At 49.4% G+C, this 16,292-nt stretch overlaps 1 protein-coding gene across 3 annotated transcripts in view; it reads left to right on the top strand.

Annotated features, from left to right (window-relative positions):
• tp53bp2a (tumor protein p53 binding protein, 2a) overlaps window positions 1-16,292 on the top strand; it is a 39,232-nt gene that overhangs the window by 1,922 nt on the left and 21,018 nt on the right. For 2 of the 3 annotated variants that reach the window (XM_088610193.1, XM_088610191.1), the window contains exons 2-3: window positions 12,509-12,656; window positions 15,621-15,734. In XM_088610193.1, the coding sequence (XP_088466319.1) occupies window positions 12,509-12,656; window positions 15,621-15,734 (262 nt within the window). Of the gene's footprint in view, window positions 1-509; window positions 731-12,508; window positions 12,657-15,620; window positions 15,735-16,292 lie in introns of those variants that run through there. The other variant, XM_088610192.1, reaches the window with a different exon arrangement.

The following is a 16,292-nucleotide window of genomic DNA, read 5'->3' as shown; positions in this document are numbered from 1 at the left end:
GATTGCGATTGATCGTTGGTGTGTCACTGTGACGTTACATGATTACAGTGGTGGGGTAGCTTCACACCGTCCTAGGTATTAAAACCCTGGTCCACACAGTTTCAGAACCGCTTCAGGGTCAGAACCTGTGTATTCAGAGATGCTCCCGGTTCAGGGCCTGTGGTACAGGAAACAGACGCCAGTGCACATGTGCTGAGAGGTTCAGCCCAGGCCAGATACCTGCAGACACTCTGAAGAGGTGACGTCCTCCAGCCTGGGGAACTCAGCTATGAGCCAATACTGTACTGACCCGCCTCCGGGTTATTCAGTACAACTCCTCTGTGTCTGTGACCTGTCTCTCCGTGGAGCTCGGTCCTGAGCGCAGACAGGTTCCTGGCTGCTGGCCCAGGCCGTGGGAGGGCTGCCCGGCACGAGCGCTGCTCCTGGGGACAGGAAGGGTGGTGGTGGTTATTTTTAGGTGCCAGTCACAAAGGTTTACCACACCACGCCCTTGTGTCTGTCGGTGTTTCCGGGGAGCAGCAGCTGCAGTCGCAGCCCGGCTGGACCTCAAGCTCGTGGGGGCGAGCTGTGTCTGCCCGGAGGAATTCAGATTGCTGCCTGTCCGAGTGGCCGTCTCGTCACCGCAGTCCGGGATTAGACCAGTCAGGGGCTTTCCAGTTCCGCAAGAGTGGCCCTTTTCCTTTTCCCTCTCTCCCACCAGTCTGAGCTTTCGTCTCTGCTGAAACAGCCGGTGAGTAAATCCGTCTTTCAGAGCCTGTGGTCAGCTGAATGAGATCGGCTCAGGCCCGCTCTGCCGGCGCCTCTGCTGTTCGTCGGGCTGTTATTCCCAGGGAGAGAGCCGTCGCGCTCCAGCTCAGGCTAATTAAGCCAGTCCTCTCCCCCGCGCGACTGGCGCCGTGCCAGCGGGCAGCAGGAGCCCCGCGGGGGTTCAGCGCTGCCCAGGTGGCCCGGAGTGACTCTCCTGGCCGGGGCCCAGTGTGTGGGCTCTGCGGAGCCCCTGCCCAGCCTGAGCCCGGCCGTCTGTCGTACCCTGAGCCCTGGGGTCCCCTGGCCTACATTCCTCCACATGAGCTGCGCGCTTGTTTGTGGAGCTGGTCTCTCTGTGGGGACGCACAAGATGTTTGGGAAAGAGTCCTATTTCTCCAAAAATGTCTCACCCCCCCCTGCTGGAAGGGAAGATGTGTGTTTCTAGCGAAGATAAAAGGAGGTGACTTTTCTGAGCTCAGCAGGATGTGTCAGTATCTAAGGTTTGTTCTAAAGGAGAAATCTGTAGCTGGATTCTTTTCCTTCAAATAAGGTTAGAATGAGATGCAATATTTTCAGCTGTTTGAGTAATTTATCGCCTTTGAAATACGATAGCTTCTTTTTTGAACAAGCTATGACTTTGATTGGAAAAGGTTTAAAGTTGTTTCGAGTTTTGCAATGGCTGTTTTTCTTTGGCGTTGCCCGCTGTTAATCCATGGAATCTGCCACTGCGACCCTTTGTGAGAATATGAGGACATTCTGCACAGGAGGTGCCATCATGCTGCCTTTCAATTCAATTCAGTTCAAGGTGCTTTATTAGCATGACCGATGGGTACAATCAGTGTTGCCAAAGCAAATAAAAATAATACAATTAACATGGAACAAAACATAAAATAAAAGTAAAATAAAATCTATAGACATTACAGACATTTACAACAGAGACATGTCAGAAAATATTGACATATACTGTAGGCGAGGTGGCCGAGTGGTTAAGGCGATGGACTGCTAATCCATTGTGCTTTGCACGCATTTCTTGGGCGGAGCGGTGGCTCTGTTGCTAAGGATCTGCGCCTGTGACTGGAAGGTTGCTGGTTCAAATCCCGCGGCCAGCAGAGGAATCCTACTCCGTTGGGCCCCTGAGCAAGGCCCTTAACCCCAACTGCTCCAGGGGCGCCGTACAATGGCAGACCCTGCGCTCTGACCCCAAGCTTCTCTCCTTGTCTGTGTCTCCTTGGAGAAAAGCTGGGGTATGCGAAAAGACGAATTCCTAATGCAAGAAATTGTATAGGGCTAATAAAAAAGAAATAAAGAAACATTGAAACATTAGGCGTATGGAGCATTATTGGGAGACAGGCTCACTGTTCCTCAGGCTGTGACAGGAGATCACATACTGGGCTGCCAGTTCAACTGAGTTCTCTCCTCTCCCAGTAGGATTCGGACCCATTGTGATTCTGGCAGGTGTGGGAACTGCCCAGAGTATCTGTCACAGTGCAGTAGGAAGTGCACCTCTGTCTCTACTTCTCCCCGCTGGCAGTGGGAGCACAGCCTGTCCTCTCTGAGCAGCCAGGTCTGCCCGTGTCTCCCAGTTTCTATGGCCAGGCTGTGGTCACTGAGCCTGTACTTGTCAGGGTCTGTTTCTTTTTGTTGTTTCTTATCTTGGTCAAATATTCGGCTAGTGTGTATTGTCTGTTTAGGGTTCTGTAGCATTCCAGTTTATGTTGTGTGTGTGTGTCCCAGTGTGTGAGATATTGCTGTGTGATCTGTGCTGTGATGTGGTTGAGTTTCACTGACAGTACTGCAGGTTTACAGGCACCTGCACCGCCACAGGGGGCGCTGTTGCTGGCAGTCAGTGTGACCCCGACTGATCCCCCAACAGTGAGGCGTTAATAGCAACGGATTGATTCTTGGAGAAAGCAGCATCTTTTTAATCGGAAGGATTTATAAAACAACGTTTTATTTTATTCTCTGTTGGTTTCGCATAACAATGGCTTCCTGCTGATTTTTGTTGAAGTTATGAGTCACTCTCGGTTATCTGATCCTCAAAAATGTCTGCGATAAGATTCCTCCCCGTGGGCCCAGAGAAGGAGAGAAGCAGGCAGTTTCCTGTTGTACAGCAGTTTCGGTGCACATCTGCCGCAGGCACTGAACACACCGTTCTCCTTGCGCTCATTTAGAGCACAGCGTCTTCTCCCAACAGGGTGGAGTGGTCTGGGGAAACAGTTGTCATGGTTTCGGTTATTCACGACACCAGTACGCAACGATTCATCTGCACCTCCAGACTCCGGAAAGTGGGACGCTGGGCCTTGAGCGGACCCTGTTGTGGCTCTTGGGTCCGTTCTGCAGGTACCAGTGAGAAGTGCTGCTTGCCCTGCAGGCAGGACAGTGAGGACAGCTGGTGTGGGACCGGCCCAGTGCAGCCCGTTGCCAGGTGCTGCTCCTGTCCGGCACGGCGCAGACCCGAGGCCTGGGTCTCGGCGCCCGCAGACGTGGGGAAGAGTGTCGTCCTCGTTCAGCAGCTGGGCTGTGTGGTGGCGCTCAGGGCCGTGTGGCCAGGAATCCTGGAGCGCTCAGTATGGATGCAGCAGGGAGAGTGGAGCTGCGTGTTGAGGATGTGCATCCTGGACGTTCCTGGCGCTGTGCCTTCACTGCAGTCACCAGCTGTCCAGTGAAACAGGTGGAGGGTGAGAATTGCTCGATGAACCCAAAAACGAGGCCAACAGAACCCAGATTTCTACATGCTTCTTCATATTTCTACATGTATATGCGTAGATATTTTCTTGTACTGCCACATAACGCACAACGTCATCAGTGGCTCTCTGTGTCCTGGAGGGGTACAGGCAGATTAACGATGAAAGTGGCAGAACAGCACCTAATGACTGGCACAATGGCAGCATATGGCGTGTGGTATTCTTTTGCTTGGCTTTCAAGATTTCTTGGCATGCAGGTCAGACTACTGGAAAGCTTTGGTATTACACCGTGAACATCTGTTACTTTTTTTTACTCTGACATCTGAGGGGCCATTTTTGTGTTTTGCTTTGCTCGGGTTAATTATTACCCCAGTTGTCCTCAGCCAAACCCCACCCACCTGATATGAATCTTTGTGTCCCAGCTGAGCTGAAGGCCAGGGCAGAGGCACAATGCTGGACTTCCGCCCTGCTGCTCGAGCCCATCCCTCCCTGACGAGGGCGCAGGCAGGGTGGTCTGGCGAGGCTGGAGAGCACAATGGGCTTTCTGAAATTAGCAAGTGCTCTATGTGAAGAGAACAGCCCACTGTAGCTCAGGTTTGGGCTTAGGCTGCTCAGCTGAAGCTATTGTTTTACAGAACAGAGCAGTAAGGTTAGTGCACACACCTCCTGCACAGTGGAGTGGGTGCATACCTGCCAACAGCTTAGGAGCAGAGTGTTTTGTTTAAGCTGATTTATTTGCACTGCTAACTGAACTGTAGCAAAAGCATGCTCTGCTGTCACAGGTTGCGCAATATGTAGGGAAACATCTGATCATTTTAGATTGGTTAGGATCAAATCAATCGGAGCTCTGAACCGCTGCAGTTTCTGCAACCTAGGAAAATGACTAACAGATGATCCAGGCATTGCTGTCACATTGGCTCATGTCCTGCAGTGGGTAATTGCATGTGTGTCCGGGGGGCAGGGCATGGATTGAGTCCTTGGCCCTGGTGTAAGCAGGCTCTCTGGTTGCGTGTCATTTTAACTGGGACGTTTGCTGAGCGATTATGTTCTACCACATAAACCCATGGTGGGATTCATTTTCCAGCTGTCCTGCCAAATAATGGCCGCATTATTTTTTAAGGAAGAATAAGAGCAGCCCTTGTTTCTGAGCTTTTTTTTTGCTACAGATTTTAGGGCAGAGCATTGTGTGAAAAACTCCTGAGCAGCCCTGATAAGAGTTTCCATTTTCACTGGCCAGTGACGAAAGAAACGCAGCATGTCTTTGTTTCTCTTGAGGAGTGTGAGAACCCAAGGCGCTTGCTTGGGTTTCTGTGTGCACAGTGTGAGCTCAAGGCCTGTGCGATCTCTGAGCTCTCCTGGGCTTCAATCCATTAATTCTTAAGTGGATTTGGGCTCCCCAGGGCTGGAAAGGTGTTGGGCTTTTAATGACTTCCCTGTCAGAATCTTATCAAGTCAGTGACTTATCTGTTCACATTGTCTGTCAGTCATTAGTCCCGTTTCCTGTAGCTCCTCAGTTGACTTTTATTCCAAATAAATCTTGGTGGATTTAAGACTGACCATAATACCCAATTGACCCTTTTAAACTGTTTAAAATTGAGCTGTATTTGTTATATGTTTATTTATTAGTTCAGGTGGGCAGCTGCGTCAGAATGCGTAGGCTGCAAAGGAACAAGTAATAGGTTTATTCCATGGTGGAAAAAGAAGAAAGAAAGCACAACGTTTCGGCAATGGAGCCTTCTTGCGTTTTCTTTCTTCTTTTTTCAGCATGGAATAAACCTGTTACTTACTTATTAGATGTGTTGTTCAGTGTCTTATTTTGTTAGGTTGTGGTTTGTCTGTATTTTGTGAGGTTTGTTAGGTTGTGTTCAGCTGGACTTATATTTGTAACCTTCCCTTGAAAGCTTTGTGTAATGCTTTTACTTGAAAGGGACTAGCGGCAGTTTCTTCCTTCCTGTTCGTCGCTGGCTTGCTGCCGGTGTGCAGGTGGAGGGTGTGGTGGAGTGAGGTTCTGGCCAGTCCCTCCTGCTCCCCTCTTTGCTGTCAGCCTGAGTACTGCAGCTCCTGGCTTCCAAACCGCTCAACAAACTCCCTACGGTTTCCCCAGCATGTGTACTAGTCTTTTCCAGGATATTTGTTCCCTGATAAGTCTTGTGATTGACGTTGTCATCCCAGGAAGCACCTTGTAGGAATTTCCGACGTCCTGTGCGCTCCGGCGGGGTGTGTGCCGCTATGGTTACGCGGTTGCTGTGGTGGTGTCAACAGAAACCGGAGCCTCCGGCTGGGCGGGCCTGGTTGCCCCAGGGGAGGGGTCGCCCGCGCTGCTGACGGAAGTGCTCAGGTGAAACCCAGACTGACGGCCAGGAGACACACCTGTCCCTCACGCACTGCGCTATTTGTTTTGATCCGGAACTGCTTTTACATCAGCGTTTACAACTCTTCTTCACGGGGAAAAACACAAGTTACTCCCGTTTCATTGCGGCTTGTGTGCGTTACCGTTGGTTTCAACACTAGTTTTTGACTGTAAGTTAGTTACAGACCCTGCTACCTCATTTTCTGTACATTTCCTCAGACATGCGTTTGAAGTACTATTACTGCCAAATATACCAGCCTTTGTCCTTAATTGGTACCTTCCATCTAAGAACTTGTATTTTGTACATGACCATGCAGTTCAGAAAACCGGACGGCTATGCAGTGGGAGTCTGGTTTTCCCCCTCTGGCAGTCAGTCCAAGCTTCGCTTTTCTTGGTCTAAGAGTTCAGGCAGCAGTGCAGATGCAGGCAATGTGAAGTTGGGAGCAGAGGGATTGGTTTCAGGACCTGTGTAATCCCGTGAGTCGCTCTCTTTCGTGACTCCAGCTGGTATTGTGTAATTTTCCAGAAGCAGACCGGTCTCTGGTCTGGAGTCCCTTGCGCTGGCTCAAGGACACTGACTCATGTGTCCTTAGTCATGAGTTACCCAGACTACTTTCCCACCACAGGGGGCGAGTGGCTTGAATCAGTTCAGTCCCCTGTCCTGGCTAATCACTTTCGGAAAGAGCAAACAGTGGGAAAAGGGCAGTTTGAGGGGAGACTGAGCAGTCATTCTTCTTCAAAGCTTTTCAAACCTTCTCTGGTCAGAAATGAAATGCAGTCCCATTCAGACAACTCCAGGACATCACTCCTCCACCACTAGACCAACAGCAGAGAGCTGATTGCAGCTGGTAGCTTGGAGAGTGGCCATGTGGTCACGCCACATCTACTGGACTGGCTGGACAATTGTTGGTCATCACATTACGTATCGATGCTGAACTCTTTCTTTGTCGATTCCACTGAAAAAGCACCAGGACACAAGTGTACCTTTGTTTTTTTTTACAATTAATCTTTAGGAAGTGTAAGCATACTGGCCATCGACCAATAAACTGTGTAGGGAGGTCTGGGAAGATCAACGTCACCACGAGTTGATGTGCAGTTCAAAAACAGTTAAGTAGTGTCAAGGGGTTCATAGGTCATCAGATTTTTAAAGGGTCTTGCAGGGCTCCAGACTGCGACTGAAATGGTTGCAAATGCGCCAAAAAATAAGAATTTGCGACAATTATTTAAAATCTAGTCGCCATTAGCGACAGACACCAAAACTTTATTTTGTGTCGATATGTGGTCGAATTTCATCTGGTGGTGAGGCGTTAATTCCATCTTTAGAGTGCACGCCTGTACGTCCCATCATCACAGCACATGTCAGTGACTGTTGGTTTAAAGGTAGCAAGCTAAGAAGCTACGCACTAGGACACAGGCTGCTACAGGTGTTCCACACGCTGGCTGATCTGCTAACAATGATGAAGCGTAAAATTGCAGACTTTTCTAAAGAGTTTGATGCATCTCCTGGCGGATTTTGGACCACTGCCGGGGATCCTCAGAATCCAGCCAGCGAAGTTTACGTGAGTATGGACGACACCTGAGCAGCCGTCTAAATCGAGCAATTTGAACAAATGCTGTATCGCGGCTTTTGTTCTAAAGCCGGCCAGGAAGTTGCAGGGAAAACTGAGTTTTTCAAAGGGACGAAGCATTTTAGAAAAGAAACGGTAAAAAAACATGGAGGCAGTCAGAAGCAATCAAAATGCTCGTGATTGTGTGAATGCGAAGTGTGCTCATTAGCCCGGGCTGTGTCTCGCGCCTGTCAAAAGACAGCCTCCACTTTGGAGGGTTTCATTGGGATCAGCTCAGCAGGCCCTTCACTTGAGCAGTGTGATCCCGAGCTCTGTGAGAGGCTCTGGCTCGGCTCAAACCGAGGAGAGGAGAGAGGAGGCTCAGAATCTGATGAGTAGACACTCCATTTGTGACTGTATATAGTTTTAAAGCTTGAGAAACAGACCAATCAGCCGTCAGAGGTCAGGCACAATGGAGTAGGGCAAGAATCAGGCAATAAAAGAGGAGGACAGACCTATGGGCACAGAAGCATGTGAACTATTTTGATTCTGTAATTTGGCGACTAAAAAAAGTCATTTGGCTCCAAAATGTTTCATTTTAGGACCCAGTTGCTCCCAAGTAATTTTTTTTGTCTGGAGCTCTGTCTTGCCGGGTTCTGGGTTCTGGTTTCTGGTTGTGCCACCATCACGGGGGAAGCATGTCTTGTGTTCTGGGTTCAAGGACATGAGCGAGTCACACATGGAACGTTTTGGAATAGTGGCCCAGCGGACAGGGAATATTCCTGCCGTTCTGGAGTTTCTTCCCATGCCTGAGGGTTTTTTTTTGTACCGGCATCTTCTGCTGCGTCGACATTATACAGGACCTTGGTGATCTGGAAAAGTGTCAAAACATCGCCATGTCCCTTCAGGGCTGCCGATGTCCTTCCTCCTGTCTTCGATAATTGAATTTGGAGGTTGCTGATTTGACAGAATGGGCTGCTTACCTGTGCAATATCGTTAATGGGAGAAGGAGTGTTTCTAAGCCGACCAGCTTGACTGCGACACGTAGAGCAGTTTTTTTAGTCGTTGCAAAGGACACAGCTGCAGTGCATTGTGAACTCTTCCAATGACCTCTGCAATCCCAGCGTCCCCATCTCTCTCTCGCTCGTGAGTGCGGGGGCCGGGGGCTGCTCTGCCAAGCCGCGCCTCCGTGTCTCTTCCCAGCCGGCTCTCTCTCCGGGTCGGCTGGGAGCGCGCATACGGGCTGGGGCCGTGCCGGAGAACGGAGTTCGCTCTCTGTGTAGTCAGGTCATTTGTTGAGGTAAGTCTGATTTTTCTAAATTCGTAGCTATTCAGGCTGAATTATTTTGATCCCGTTCAGACAAAAAGGCAGTTTTTTATGACTTGCATCTGCTTATGGTGCAATACGAGAGTTATGCCTTGGTTGGTGGTTTCATGGAAACTTCTGTGGAATGCTTTTTTTCTCCCACAGTAGAAGAAATTCCTCCAAAAATTGGATGGTTTTGTATTGTCTCCTTCTTTCATTGTACTTTTTCAGACTGTACTATGCTCAGAAAATATGGTGGTTGTTTTTGCGTTTTGTACTTTTTATAGCAAATAGAGGTTTCATTGCCACACAGTTGCATTCCCTAGACAGTGTTATTTTTGCACCACCCTTTAAAAACTGGTGAGCAAAGTGAGGGTGCAACAGGTCAACTGTGCGCTCGTGACGCACCTGGACTGAGCCCACCCTCTGCGCCCAGGCTCATTGTGCTCGGAGGCGCTTGTTTCGCTGTGTATCTTGCTTGTGATTTCTCATACGGCACGACGCAGGAGTTTCCGAATGTTTGGCTGCAAAAAGAAAGAAGGGACTGGGATCCTATAGGGCAGGGTGGAAACTCGCTGTGTGGAAAACAGAACTACAGCTGAGTATGTTCTGGTTTATAAATGAGCAGTCACCCACCGAGAGTCACGCCTCTTGGGTGCTAGCAGGCCAGAGCACAGGTTACATCAAGACTGTTGTTCTCCCAAGTCACGCAGCCTTGCATAGGAAAGGCAACAGATAGCTGCATTATCCAGGCAATCCTGAGATTTTCTGCTCCTCCTGTTCTGTAGCTGTGCAGAGAGCCCCAGTGGAAGAGACTGGGCCTGCGAGAGGCAGCAAGTCTGACTGATGGCTTGTGGGCGTGTCTGAAACCTCTTTGTGGTGTCGTGTGGTCTTGTGTTGAGCTTTAGCTGTTGTGCATTTCTGTATCTCCCGTTAAAGGTCTGTCAGTTCCCAAATAAAAACAAGAAAATGCTGATGGCACGCTTTCCTTGTGATCAGAGACTGTCACGCAGGTGAGAGCAGGTGGACAATGGCCCAGTGTCGGAAGACAGGTTTAGGGAACTACCAGTGAGTTCTGCCCAGGGCAGTAACCCTCAGTGAAACAGGAAGGCCTGGGTTCTGTTCTGCACCTGGCAGGAAGTGTGCAGGAGGTAATCAGACTGGTCCTACTAGCCTGATCCTGATGCGGATTGTAATGACGCAGGCACTGCGCCCAGGATTGTGGGCATCGTACCCTGTGCTGTAGCTTGTCTGATGCCATCTTTAGCAGAATCAGGAGAGAACTGTGTCTCTCATTCGTGCCCTAGAGCACCAGCAGACCCTCAGCTATAGATGCAAGATTATTCTGCTCACCCTGTCTGCACTGAGTGAGTGTGGAGGGGTTATGTGGCATTCTGTTTTTTTTCTATTAAATGTTTAACTTAAATAAATTATTCACGTGTTAACTGCTCAGGATGATTTTGTGGATCATATCTACAGATCTGCAATTGTCTGGGAATCCTGGGGTGTGTAGTTGGGGTTTTTAAACTGCTTTGATTTAACATTGCGTATCCAGAGATCTTTAAGCATGTTTTCCTGGAAAATATAAGTTGGTTTGCAAGCAAACGTCTGAGCCAAAAAACAAAACGGATGTTTTGTTGAGCGTAAAAGCACATTCAAAGTAGTGTGTGCTGCAAAGCACGCATGATCTTAAAAGACTAGTGAGTGACCTTTTTTGCCACCGGGACTTGGTAGCCGAATGCCGAATACCAGAAATGCTTGCTTGATTTCTGGATTCCGACAAGGGAACCCCTGCAGCTCCGAGTAGAGAACATCTCAGATTGTGAACTTCTGGTTTGAGCCAGTGCAGAGCAGCCAAGCGGTTTCGGTGATCTGGGGGCAGGAAGCCAGTCGAGACAGGTGTGCTGTAGCGCCCTCCCTGAGACGAGGCCGAGCCGGGGCTGCTGGGGCAGTACTCGGTCAGGGGAAGGAACCTGGAGTTTGTCTCTTAGGAGAGGGCTGATGACGCGATTTCATCTCCATCCTCCCCCCCCTTAGCGTGCACACTCTTGCACAGACTGCTCCTTCTCCCTGATCTGGACAAAGAGGGAATGCAAGCTGTTGGGAGAGAGGAAGACAGATAGTAGGAAAGCCTGTTTACATAGCGAGTACTCAACAGCCCTCAGCTTTTCCAGGTAGCCTGAGAAAAGCTCAGCAAAGCAGGGAGGACAGGGTGTTGGTGTTTGTTAGGGGATGTGGGGGCCCCTGCTCGTGATGTGACCTCCCCTTCCTGCCTGTGTGGTGTTGGTACAATAGCGTCTTGTGTACCTGTGGAGGACGCTGATGTCATCTCATGACGCAGGGTCATGGAAAGTGTGACCTCATCATAAACCAGAATGTCAGAACAAATTCCTCGTGTCCTCTGACATCCTCTGGCTTTCTGTTCCCCCCCTGCGTTCCCACTTACCAGACCAGATCCCAAACTGTGCCGAGTGCGGAGCTGTATCAGCTCAGCGCAAACAGGTTCATTGGCTGAGCACCTAAAGAAAAGGTTCCATGATGAAAGCAGCTCACAGAAGATACTCGGCAGATGGATTTCCTCACGTTATACAAAGCCAGTGCAAATGGTTCTGCAATATTAAAGCCTGATCACGCACGAATCTGCTTTCCTCGCCCAAAAAACAGCCTTTGTTTTGGATAAACGGGAGCACTGTGTCTTTATCTGATTTCAGAGTTCTTGCAACCTTCTTAATTTGATTTATCAGAGACCTCTCAAAAAACACAGGCCCAGGTCCCACCTTTCCAAGAAATCGGTCCCACAGCTGTGATTAAATGCATCCGTCTTCTTGGAAGTGTAAAGGAAGGTGGACATGTTTCTCGCCTGTGAGCGAGTCTGTGACACAGATGTTCTGGTCCTGCCCCTTGGAGACGAGACTGCAGATCCCCATTGGATCAGCGCAGCTGCTGCTGAACACCACAGTGTAAGAGTGCAGCAGGGAAGGGGGTGCCAGCCCCTGAGGCGGAGCTCGTGAGGAAGTGAAGATGGCATCCGTCTTAGGTGCTGCAGTCTTAGTCTGTATTGCATCACTGCTCAAGACTGTCCAGCAGTGAGGAAAAGCTTATGATGAAGCCTAAAGGGGAACAGAAAAAGTTACCAGGTTAGGACTACAGGAATAGGAAGCAATAACAGGATAATATGCAAAATGTTTGTTTTTTCTGTAAAGAAACTCCAGCTAACGTGTTATAGCTGTGTTTAAGGCAGTGGGGAATCCTCTCTCTCCCCTAACTGCATCCTGACCTTTTGTAGTTTCTGTGAATAAGAAATTAGATCAGGAGCAGTTTGTGCACTGGAGCTCAACTGGGGTATAAACAACTAGCTTCTGGTCGAATGTCAGAGTCTTTTTAAAAGTGTGTACCTAGATTCTCCAAGTACCCTTAAGGTTTTAATTAAGGTCACATTGCACAAAGCTAAAAAATCTGTCAAGGCTGGGATAGGAGAGTGTATTGTGAGTAGAAAAGTAAGTTACAGGGTTGTTAAACAGTCATACCACCTATAGTAGTTGTGGGTGTGTGTGGCAAGCTTGTTAGCCCACCTGTGTGAAGGTGTGAGGAGGCCTGGAGTGATGAGCAATCGTCCTGGCAGCCACATGGTCTGTTTCAACCCTGTACTGCATATCTTATGAAAAGCACTGTAATAATAATCATCATCAAATCTGTCTCCTCTGAAAACTGCAGTATTTCCTGGTAAAGGTTATGATCCTGTTGTGTTTAGGATCTAAACTGCCTTTTCACAGGCACTCTTGCCTTGAGGATCCCGGAAGCACGGCTGTGCAGAGATCTCGGAGCTGTCGTCGGGAGTTTAACAGTGCTAACGAGCCGTCCTCTCTGCCCCCAGATGTTCCTGACCGTGTACCTCAGCAACAACGACCAGCACTTCACAGAGGTGCCCATCACCCCTGACACCTGCTGCCGCGATGTGGTGGAGCTGTGCAAGGAGCCGGGGGAGACCGACTGTTACCTGGCGGAAATGTGGAGAGGCTCTGGTGAGACTGGGAGTGGGGTACCTCTGTAGGCTCCGGGCTTCGGCTCGCCAGAGATGTGTCCAGTTCAGGCTTTTTAATTCTGGATGCAAGTGAAAATCTCTGGCTCTGTCCACAGGGACTGGTGGAAATGGGAATTTTCATTCTGTAAAGTATAATAATAATAATAATAATAATTGCTTACACTTATATAGCGCTTTTCTGGACACTCCACTCAAAGCGCTTTACAGGTAATGGGGACTCCCTTCCACTACCACCAATGTGCAGCATCCACCTGGATGATGCAACGGCAGCCATAGTGCGCCAGAACGCTCACCACACATAAGCTATCAGTGGGGAGGAGAGCAGAGTAATGTAGCCAATTCATAGAGGGGGATTATTAGGAGGCCATGATTGGTAAGGACCAGTGGGAAATTTGGCCAGGACGCCAGGGTTACACCCCTACTCTTTTCCAAAAACTCCCTGGGAATTTTAATGACCACAGAGAGTCAGGACCTCGGTTTTATGTCTCATCCGAAGGACGGCACCTGTTTACAGTATAGTGTCCCGTCACTATACTGGGGCATTAGGACCCACATGGACCGCAGGGTGAGCGCCCCCTGCTGGCCCAACTTAAACCTCTTCCAGCAGCAACCTTAGTTTTTCCCAGGAGGTCTCTCATCCAGGTACTGACCAGGCTCACACCTGCTGAGCTTCAATGGGTTACCAGCTGTGAGTTGCAGGGTGATATGGCTGCTGGCTGTCTAGTGCTCTTGTGTTTTTGTCTTATTTCTGGGATGTCGTACTGCGGTATCTCATACCTCTCATGTTGGATCAGCAGCCTGTCTGCTGGATGGCGTGATGGGTGGGTTCTGGGCTGCTGTGGGACAGAGGTGCGGACCTGCCGCGCAGTATGAACATGCTCAGCTGTGACACGGCAGCCTTGTCAGAGCCGTGTAGAATCCAGGATCCTGGTGGCATGGCTCTCATGCAGACGGTCTCCAGGACTACCTTGCCAAGAGAAAGGGTGTCCGGTCAATGTGTCTGAAGGGCTGATGTCTTCTAGTTCATAGCGTTGCTCGCCCTGACAGCTGTGGGTTGTGCAGTGTGACAGACTGGTGTGAATAGAGGTTATTGTTCCTCCGCTGTCTTGTCTCAGAAAAAGATGTGTGACACTCAGAGATACTGGGCGACACAGACAGACCTGGCTGCCCAGAGAGGACAGGCTGTGCTCCCACTGCCAGCGGGGAGAAATAGAGACAGAGGTGCACTTCCTACTGCACTGTGACAGATACTAGAGAAATAGAGAAACATTCTTCCCTAAATTGAGAAATCTAGTCCCAGAGTTCCCACACCTACCAGAATCACTGGTCCCAGAAACCAGGGTCCCAATCCTACTGGGAGAGGGAGGAAAGAACTCAGTTGAACTGGCAGCCCAGTATGTGATCTCCTGTCACAGCCTGACGAACAGTGAGTCTGTCTCCCAATAATGCTCAATATGTTTACGGTATATGTAAATACTTTATGACATGTATCTGTTGTAAATATCTGTAATAGGTCTGTAGATTTTATTTTACTTTTATTTTGTGTTTTGTTCCATGTTAATTTTATTATTTTTATTTGCTTTTGCAACACTGATTGTACCCATCGGTCATGCTAATAAAGCACCTTGAATTGAATTGATACCCATAAATCACAACTGTACAGCCCAGAGTAGTGCAGGACTAAATTAAAAAACTGTACCCAAACTTGGCAAATGATAGGTCTCCTACTTCAAGGCTGCCCTCCTGGCTTGGTCTCGCCTGCAGTCAGGCTGGGTTGGGGTTCGGGGTTCGGGCTGCCGTGTTCAGCCCGTGAAGGTCACTGTGTGCAGCCCGTGAGCTCTGGCCAGCGTCTCAGTGTTTGGCTGCTCAAGGACGCTGAAATGTGCCTGCCAGAAGCGTTCAGCCCGTGTCAGCACTGTAAAATGTGGATTAGACGAGCTGGAGTTGTTCGACCGGTCACATTTCTGACATTCTCTTGAGAACCTGTTCCTTTGTGTTGCCTTTTGGTGTCTGTACTTGGCAAACTTGACTGTTTCTCATTCGCATTGGCTTCTGCCATGAGGCTAGTTTTGCTCTGAAAACTTGCTGTGGAGTTTTGTGTTCAAGAGCCAGGAACAGTCCATCATAGCAATTGACACAGCCCCCCATATTCAGGAATCCTGAAGCATGGTCAGCCCTTTTTTAAAGCTTTTGTAAATATGTGGATTCATGGTGGGTTAGTCTTCAGAAGCACACCAATGGTGTATTTAATTGCAGCTGAGTCCTGACCAGAGTGATGCATCCTGCAGCTCCTTCAGTCTCCCCTCTATCTCGTCACCCTGTCCGTCTGCCAGCGAATCCTTCTGCCTCTCTACCTCTAGTCTCACCTTGGCTCTGGCTCATGCCTCAAGTCCACAGTAACCTTCCTTCCCACTGGCCTCTGTGTCCATTACCTCATGGGTGTCTGTTCTGACAGTGACGTGATCTGTCTCGGCAACTCCACGGCATTGCCAGCAAGGTCACATTAAGTTGTAGTTCATCACAGCTGTTTTAAAAGAGATGCAGAGCAAACGATCTTTCCCTCATTGGACTTTGAGCCTGCTGTGTAACATGAAAGCATCAAAGACAATTTTGGTTAAGTAAAACGATCAGTTCAGTTAGGGCTTCAATTAAGTAATGAGAGCACAGCTGTCCCAGTGTCCAAGGTAGATGCTCTGCAGTCTCGTGTCTCTATTGGTCTGATGTGTCAGAATTCAGACCTTTCTTCCAAACGGGCACAGTGTTATTGACCTCTGTCGCGTGTGTCTTCTGGAATTGGGGTCCACACTCAGTCTGCTGGCCCGGGGTGTCCTGGAATCGGGCCAGGCTGTCCCGGAATTGGGCCGCAGGCTCAGTGTGCTGGCCCGGGGTGTCCTGGAGTGGAACCAGTGGCTCAGTCTGCTGACTCGCTGTGCCTGCCCTGCAGAGAGAGCGGTCGGCGAGGGCGAGAGGATGCTGGATGTGCTGCAGCGCTGGGGCCAGCAGAGGGCGGAAGTGCGGTTCTTCCTGCGGCACGAGAGAGCGCCCAGCAGGGAGCCGGGTGAGTGCAGCATGCTGGGAGAGCCGAGCGGGGGGGGCGCCTCAACATCACCATGAAACAAGCTGCGCAATGCTCAACACTAGTGGACTGTAACAGCTAGGGTGAGCACTTTGTCTTGTATAAGTTACTAAAGCTCTTGATCCTGATTATATAAGAACTAAGTTGTCTCCGTGCACCGTACTGAGCCATAGAAGGACTAACTAGGCCCTGCTTTCCTGCATGAACAAGGCCACTGCAGAGCTGCAGAGTTTCTGAGAGGAGACTCTGGCATGAGAAAGTGCTTGCCGGACAAATCCCAGTCTTGGCCTTCATGGCAGTCCTTGCATCAGAGTTTCCTGTCCCCCTCCCTTCCTGGGTGAAAGTCTTTTCCATCCTCTGTTACAATTCAGCTGTCAGAAAAAAAAAACAGAAAGCAGTCTCAAAAAAACAACCATATGTCTCCCTGAAACAGACAGCCTGGTAATTTAGATCATTTGAATGATTGCCTGTGTTAACAGTTTGGAAATATTTCAGGATTCATGTTTTTTTGTCATTTGTGTGTGCAAACAATATGCTAAC

This window comes from Lepisosteus platostomus, chromosome 17, assembly GCF_059453375.1.
Source record: "Lepisosteus platostomus isolate fLepPlt1 chromosome 17, fLepPlt1.hap1, whole genome shotgun sequence".
Taxonomy (NCBI): domain Eukaryota; kingdom Metazoa; phylum Chordata; class Actinopteri; order Semionotiformes; family Lepisosteidae; genus Lepisosteus; species Lepisosteus platostomus.
This window is presented reverse-complemented; position numbering and strand designations above follow the sequence as displayed.